The sequence below is a fragment of the Cebus imitator genome, unplaced genomic scaffold, assembly GCF_001604975.1.
Source record: "Cebus imitator isolate Cc_AM_T3 unplaced genomic scaffold, Cebus_imitator-1.0 Scaffold87, whole genome shotgun sequence".
Lineage (NCBI taxonomy): Eukaryota > Metazoa > Chordata > Mammalia > Primates > Cebidae > Cebus > Cebus imitator.
The window spans coordinates 4,848,903-4,856,509 of record NW_016107402.1 but is presented as its reverse complement, the minus strand read 5'-3'; the positions used below and the strand labels follow the sequence as shown (position 1 = coordinate 4,856,509).

The 7,607-nt window shown below is 57.2% G+C and overlaps 1 protein-coding gene across 1 annotated transcript in view; it reads left to right on the top strand.

Annotated features, from left to right (window-relative positions):
- SLC9A1 (solute carrier family 9 member A1) overlaps positions 1–5,752 on the top strand; it is a 61,701-nt gene extending 55,949 nt beyond the window's left edge. Inside the window, exons 6-12 of the mRNA XM_017534827.1 lie at positions 1,381–1,470; positions 1,947–2,017; positions 2,132–2,305; positions 2,544–2,658; positions 2,817–2,918; positions 3,306–3,378; positions 3,895–5,752. Coding sequence (XP_017390316.1) covers positions 1,381–1,470; positions 1,947–2,017; positions 2,132–2,305; positions 2,544–2,658; positions 2,817–2,918; positions 3,306–3,378; positions 3,895–4,232 — 963 coding nt within the window. The 3' untranslated portion in view covers positions 4,233–5,752. The remainder of the gene's footprint in view (positions 1–1,380; positions 1,471–1,946; positions 2,018–2,131; positions 2,306–2,543; positions 2,659–2,816; positions 2,919–3,305; positions 3,379–3,894) is intronic.
- Positions 5,753–7,607: the final 1,855 nt, after the last annotated feature.

Below are 7,607 nucleotides of genomic sequence, written 5' to 3'. Positions count from 1 at the left end.
AAAAAAAAAAAAAAAAAAAGAGAGAGAGAAGAGGGTACAGACAACAGGCCCAAGACAACAGGCCCAAGATCTCTCTTTACTACAAACTCATTGTAGGGGTTTAGGCAAGAGATTTCCTATCTCAGGGTCTCAGTTTCTGCATCTGTAAAATGGGAATAATATCACAGCATGAGGAACTGGAAAGGGCTGTGAGCCAGCAGCAGGAGGCCTGGTCAGCCCTAGTTCTGTGTTGTTGTCTCTTTGACCCTAAGAAAGACCCTCCCTTCTCTGGGTCTCAGTTCCCATCTGTAAAGTGAGGAAACTGGGCGAGGTGATTCCCAAGAATCCTTCCAGCTTGCTGGTCAGTGATTTCTATGCATTTAAATGGCCCAGGCTTAGCTAAGAGCACTCTCATGCCTAATGTCCCCAAGGAAGCCCAGCCTGTGATGGTACAGATTACTCCACCTTACCTGACTTTGTCTGACCTTGGACAAATGAGAAACACTCTGTCTGAGCCTCCATTTCTTTTTTTTTCTTTTTTTTTTTTTTTGAGCCAGAGTCTTGCTCTGTCACCTAGGCTGGAGTACAGTGAAAAAAAAAAAAGGAGAGGAGGCTGCCACTTTTGTCATCTTGCCCTGCTTACATCTTCAAAAAAATTTTCTTAGGTGCTAATGATTTTCCAAGCCCATTGAAGGCAGCATTGGGGAGGGGCCCTCCCTCCAGAGCCAGCCTGCCTGGGTTGAATCATGGCTGTACTGCTTCTATGGGATCTTAGAAAGCTGCTTAACCTCTCTGAGCCTCAGTTTCTGCATCTGTTAAATAGGGGAAAAGGAAGGGCCTCCCACTTAGTGTTGTGGGTACTGGAGAGCTGATACTAGAACACTTACAAGCGCATGTGTTGGTCACATGGGAGGTGTGCCGTTGAAGCTGCTGCTGCTGTTATTGCTGGGTCCTCCCGGCAGTCCTTGGGGTGAGGCAGCGCAGAGGTGGTTTTCCCTGTATGTGGGGCCTGACCTTGGGCTTGCAGAGCAAATGTGTGGTACAGTCCACATCTGAACCCAGGTTCTCTGCCACCTGGCCCAGGCCAGATGACCAGCGTGGGGGTCATTTGGTGATCAAACCTCTGGCCATGTCTCCAGGAAGAGGCAGGCCTTAAGGACCTCACCTTGCATGGGTGAGGACCCTGCAAGGAGCTGGGAGAGATGGGGGCCTGGCAGGAAGGCAGGGTTCTTTAGATAAGTGCTGGGAGGTGGGGGAGTTCTCACACCCTGGGGTCCTGGGAGAGGGCAAAGCAGAGAGGGCATCCTAGCCCTGGGGGCCTGGGGTGCAGGAGGGAGGCTCTGCGGCCTCCCTGCCTGGGTAGCAGAACTGGAGTGCCTGACACCTGCCTGCCCTCAATAGGGCATGACCATTCGGCCCCTGGTAGACCTGTTGGCTGTGAAGAAAAAGCAAGAGACGAAACGCTCCATCAACGAGGAGATCCACACACAGGTACTGGAGTGCAGGCCGGGCCCTTGGTTGCAGGAGAAGGAGCAGGGAGCTGGGGAGCAGCTGTGCCTCAGGTCCCTGCCCCCCATCAGCCCCTCCTCCCTGTGTTGGTGCCCAGGGGCTCCCTCTGCTCAGGAGGCCACCAGGGTCTAGCCATAGGAAGGTGTGGTGTGAGCAGCTGGGAGCCTGAGGAGGGTGCATCATGCCATTTCTGCCTCCATTTGAAACCTATGCCAGGCATGGGTCCCAGGTGGGATTAGAGAAGGGGGTTCAGCCAGACACAGGTGAAGGTTCGAGATACCAAGTCAGGGGCACTGGGTTCGATGAGCGGGGTGTGGGCGCCACCTCCTGGCTGCTCATGGAACCACAGGGCTGGACCAAGCAGGGCTGCAGCTCAGGGAGGAAGCAGGGCTAGTCAGAGGTCTTGGTAGGGAAGGCGCCCCACAGCGAGGCTTGACCTGGCCCTGGGCCCCTTTCAGTTCCTGGACCACCTTCTGACAGGCATCGAGGACATCTGTGGCCACTACGGTCACCACCACTGGAAGGACAAGTAGGTGGCAGGCCTGGTGGGCAGGCAGGGAGGGGCAGGCAAGGGTCTCCCGGGCCTGGGCATCTCCCCACTCCTGGGAGCTGGCTCCATCCATCTCCCTCCTCCTCTCACCAGGCTCAACCGGTTTAATAAGAAATACGTGAAGAAGTGTCTGATAGCCGGCGAACGCTCCAAGGAGCCCCAGCTCATTGCCTTCTACCACAAGATGGAGATGAAGCAGGCCATCGAGCTGGTGGAGAGCGGGGGCATGGGCAAGATCCCCTCTGCTGTCTCCACCGTCTCCATGCAGTGAGTGTCGGGGCCACGCAGGGGTCTTCTCTCCCACACACCAGCCGGCAAGCCCAGCTGGGGGCGGGGCCCTCTGTTGTCCTGTTGGGGTGGAGAAGAGAGCTGTAGGCTCACACCAAGGACCTGAGGCTTTGGTGCCCACCTGGATCATCCCCAGGGTGACCTCCTTCTGCCCCAGCCTGGAAGGCTCCAGGATCCCAGGAGTCTTGGGGACCTAACGTCTGCCCTGTTGCCCCAGGAACATCCACCCCAAGTCGCTGCCTTCCGAGCGCATCCTGCCCGCGCTGTCCAAGGACAAGGAGGAGGAGATCCGCAAAATCCTGAGGAACAACTTACAGAAGACCAGGCAGCGGGTGAGGACCTGCTCCCCAGCCTGGCCCTCTCCCCACGGCCCTGCCCTGCCCTGCGCCTCGGCACCAACCCTGGGGCTGGCCTGGCCTCCACACTGCCCCCACCCCTCCATGACCAGAGCCTTCCAGGCTGCCCTGCCCTGACGCTGTCCTACCCACAGCTGCGGTCCTACAACAGACACACGCTGGTGGCAGACCCCTACGAAGAAGCCTGGAACCAGATGCTGCTCCGGAGGCAGAAGGCCCGGCAGCTGGAGCAGAAGGTAGCCGCTGCCTGTCTCCGGGAATCTGTATCCCTCCCACTCACCCAGACTCCGCCACGGCCCTCTGAGGAACTGCGCCCATTCTAGAAACAGGGTTTGGCTTTCGAGGGGCTTGTTGGCAGTGTAAGAGCGTGGAGAGCCATGAAGAGTTCTAAGCAAGGGACTGGCATGGAGGTGGGGGGCGTGGTTGGGTTAGGGCGGTGGCAGGGACAGGAATGGGTGGGTTTAAGGCTGGGCAGTGTAGGTGCCTGTTTAAGGCACAGGCACAAGGGAGGGGGAGCGAGTGCCCGCACCCACGGAAGGTGGGGTGTGCAGGACCGGGTGCTGTCCTGAGGGGCTCCCTCTGCCCAGCTGCCTGTGCTCACCCCACGTGTCCTCTCTTTTCAGATCAACAACTACCTGACAGTGCCGGCCCACAAGCTGGACTCTCCCACCATGTCCCGGGCCCGCATCGGCTCAGGTAAGGCCTCTGAACCACTGCCTCCTGAGGATGGGCACAGGCCTCCACCACCTGGAGGACAGGCCTCGCCCTCGCTGACCCCAGGGGCCCCTCCCAAGCCGTGAGCTGCTTCCAGGTCAGGGGCCATCCCTAGGGAGAGAGACTCTTGGGTGAGGATGGTGCAGGGAGCTGGGAGAGACAGGGGGCCTGTCCGAAAGGCAGGGTGTCTGCCCCATGGGGATCCCAACGTGTGGGGAAGGCGAGGGCAGGGCCCCAGGGCAGACTGTGACTTGGGGAAGCCCCAGGTTTGGCCTATGGAGGGACACCTCTGGGAGCCCCTGGCAGAGGAGAGGGCCACAGTCTGAGGAAGAGACGCTGTGGGCTAGAGGGTCACAGAGGCCTGCTTCTGAGGCCAGTGAGGACCAGGCCAGCTGCACTGGTGAGGGGACCTGCAGGAGGCGCTGACGCAGCTGAGTGGCACATGCCTGGCCTGGCCCCGGAGCCGAACCCAGCCTGTGCCTTACTCTTGGTCCCCAGACCCGCTGGCCTATGAGCCGAAGGAGGACTTGCCTGTCATCACCATTGACCCGGCCTCTCCACAGTCACCCGAGTCTGTGGACCTGGTGAATGAAGAGCTGAAGGGCAAGGTCTTGGGGTTGAGCCGGGATCCTGCGAAGGTGGCCGAGGAGGACGAGGATGACGATGGGGGCATTGTGATGCGGAGCAAGGAGACTTCGTCCCCAGGAACCGAGGATGTCTTCACCCCCGGGCCCAGTGACAGCCCCAGCTCCCAGAGGATACAGCGCTGCCTCAGTGACCCAGGCCCACACCCTGAGCCTGGGGAGGGAGAACCGTTCATCCCCAAGGGGCAGTAGCACCAGGGCCAGCAGGCAGTGCCCGTCCCCTCACAGACTCTCCCACCAGAGCAGGGGCTGCTGGGGGCTCCCCTTGCCGTTCCTGACCCGGATGGGCCCTGCCCCTCCCCCTACCGCATGGCAGCTGGGCCCACAGCCCCCACCCCAGAACAGCTTCTCCCTCCCCCACCTGGGAAGCCTCCTCCACACCAGAACTGCCTCCCCAATCCATGTGGCAGAATTGCTCGGGCTGGTGAGGCCGGTCCTGCCCTCCCCTAGATCCAGGCTTTTCCAGGACCTGGACTAGGGCCTCGGAGGCTCTTCCCTCTGCCATCCCCCTCCTCGTTCAGACCAATCCTAGTTTCCAACCAAAGAGTCTCTGGCTCAGCTGTGGTCCCACCCAGGAAGGGAGGGAGCTGAGGCCTCCCTCAAGCAGGCCCTGCTTTATCAGGGGACACACCAGGGGTACCAGGCATCTGGCTGGGGGAGGGACTGCTGGCCCACCAAGGTCTCACACTCCTCCTGCCAGCTCTGTCACCCTGGCCACCACCTCGACCTGTCCTTACTCAGAGCTGCGGGCTGAGGGCATCTCTGAGTGTCTCTGCCTGGAGCAGGGGTGGTTTCTACGGTGACAGTGACGTGACTCAGAGCTTTCCAAACTGTGCTCCCACGGGGACCACTGGCCCTCAGGGGATGCTGCTGGGGAAGGACTGGCTGTGGCTCCAGAATGTGCTGCCTTTTTTAAGTTTCGTTTGTTCATACTTCCATATATATGATTGTTTTTGCACAGAGGGCACTCCTATTTTTAAAACGTTTTGAAAACTCCTGGCTGAACAGTGCTCTGCCCTCTTAACTCCCCTCTCACACTCCAGGAATGACCCCTCCTCATTTGTGCCTGTCTGTCCAACCCCCCCCCGCCCCACCACGTTTCTCAAGAGCCTGCTGGGCTCTTGACTGTGGCCTGAAGGCTCTGACATCAGAAGTGACTCCCACGCCTAATCAAGAGTCTCTCCAACCTCACAGATGCTGGGCCTCTGGGCACCTGCCTAGCTCTTGGGCCTGACCTTCAGTCCTGCTGGCCTGCTCTTACTTCCCCCACCCTGGGTTTGGCCCCTGGAAAGCACCCCTCGTGTGTACCACACCCTGTCTGCTGTGGAGCCCACTGTGGAGTTGGGGGTGGGGGAGGGTGGAGAAGGCCTCCCCTGAGGATCTCCTGTCCCCCAAGGCTGGTGGGCTGGGCAGAATCCTGGGCCCCCAAGAGGCCTTTGCTCACACACACTCCTTTCCCCTGTCCCCAGGGCACTCCCCCAGGATCGTGCAATAGTCAGAGTGTCCCTCTTTGCAGGGGACTGGGCCGTGGGTCCTCGGCCCATCTGTCCATCCTCCTCTCCATGCAAGTGCTGTTTGGGCAGGAGTCACCATGCAAGGGTGACGTCGGCAACCATGTACCAAGCCACCGCAGCTGCTGCCACTCTGCCGCCTGTACAGAAGAAACTGAATCTTTTTCATATTCTAATAAATCAATGTGAGTTTTTGGTAGAGTCCAGGGCTGCTTCCTGGGGACAAGGGTCTTCAGGAGGGAGATTGGCCTGGGGGCCTGAAGTACTTAGTTCAGAGGCTGGCACAGAAACACTTCGTGACTGCCAGTGGCTCAGGTGGTGGTTCCCACATGCCAGGCACTGATCTGCGGCGATGAGCTAAGCAGGACATGCCCTGCTCCATGGGCGAGAGCGGCACCAACCAGTGCCCCATGTTTGCAAGAGGTGAATAAGAGAGGGTAGGGAGGGGCGGCGAGGAGGACCCTCCTGAGTCCTGAGCAAGTGATATCCCAGGAGGGGACTGAAGAAGGAGCTGAGGCCTCCAGGTGGAGAAGGACTCAGAAAGTACCCAAACATTCTAACTGACAGCTGTGCCCACGAACACTGGGACCTGAGAAAAAGCCAGGTGGCTGGGTCAGAGTGACAGCAGGGGAGGCAAGGATGGGGCCTCATGCTCTGCAGTTAAGATTTTGGTCTTAACTATGGGAAGTCACTGAAGGCCTTAAGTTCTTACCTGTAAACGGGACAGTGCCCCCACACTGTGAGATAAGCTCAGGTGTGTACAGACCGAGCATCCCTAATCAGAAAACCCAACACTGCCACAAATGGAGAATTCACACCTGACCTCATGAGACAGGCTGTACAAAATTATTTAAAATATATAAAATTGGGCTGGTCACAGTGGCTCATGCCTGTAATCCCAGCACTTTGGGAGGCTGAGGCAGGCGGACCACCTGAGGTCAGGAGTTCAAGGTCAGCCTGGCCAACATGGCAAAACCCCATCTCTACTAAAAATACAAAAATTAGCTGGGTGTGGTGGCACATGCGTATAATCCCAGCTACTCAGGAGGCTGAGGCAGGGAGAATAACTTGAACCCAGGAGGCGGAGGTTGCAGTGAGCCGAGATCGCACCACTGCACTCCAGCCTGGGCAACAGAGCCAGACTCCGTCTCAAAAAAAATAAAAATACATAGAGTTACCTTCAGGCTATGTGTATAAACTGTATATGAAACATAAGTGAATTTCGTGTTTAGACTTGGATTCTGTCCCCAAGATATCTCATTATATATATGCAAATATTCCAAAATCTGAAATACTTCCGCTTTCAAGCATTTTGTTTAAGGATTGCTAATGGGCTTGGTTCAGGAGAGGTTGTAGTCCTGAGATACGGTTCCTGGAGCTGACCACCAGAGGGCAGTAGGGCCTTGGCGCGCACCCCAGGCACCCCTCGACCTGGGCTCTCCAGGAAAGCATCTCCATTGCCCAGCCTGGGACCGGAGTATGGAGCTGGTTTGACTCACAAACTCTGAGAGGGTCAGCGCCAAGAGAATTCCGGGGTTATTATTATAGGACTTTTCCTGTATTCATCGGTGCCCAGCAGGAAATGGATGTTACAGCCATCCCTCCATATTTTCTGGGGATTGGTTCCAGGACCCACATGGAAACCAAAATTCTTGGATGCACAAGTTCCTGATATAAAATGGTGTAGTACTGGCCAGGCACCGTGGCTTACGCTTGTAATCCCAGCACTTTAAGAGGCCAAGGCAGGCGGATCACCTGAGGTCAGGAGTTTGAAACCACCTTGACCGACATGGAGAAATCCGTTCTATTAAAAATACAAAATTAGCTGGACGAGGTGGCTCACGCCTGTAATCCCAACACTTTGGGAGGCTGAGGCGGGCAGATAACAAGGTCAGGAAATCGAGACTATCCTGGCTAACACAGTGAAACCCTGTATCTATTAAAAATAAAAATAAAATTCAAAATTAGCCGGGCATGGTGGCACATGCCCTATAATCCTAGCTACTTGGGAGGCTGAGGCAGGAGAATCCCTTGAACCCTGGAGGTGGAGGTTGCA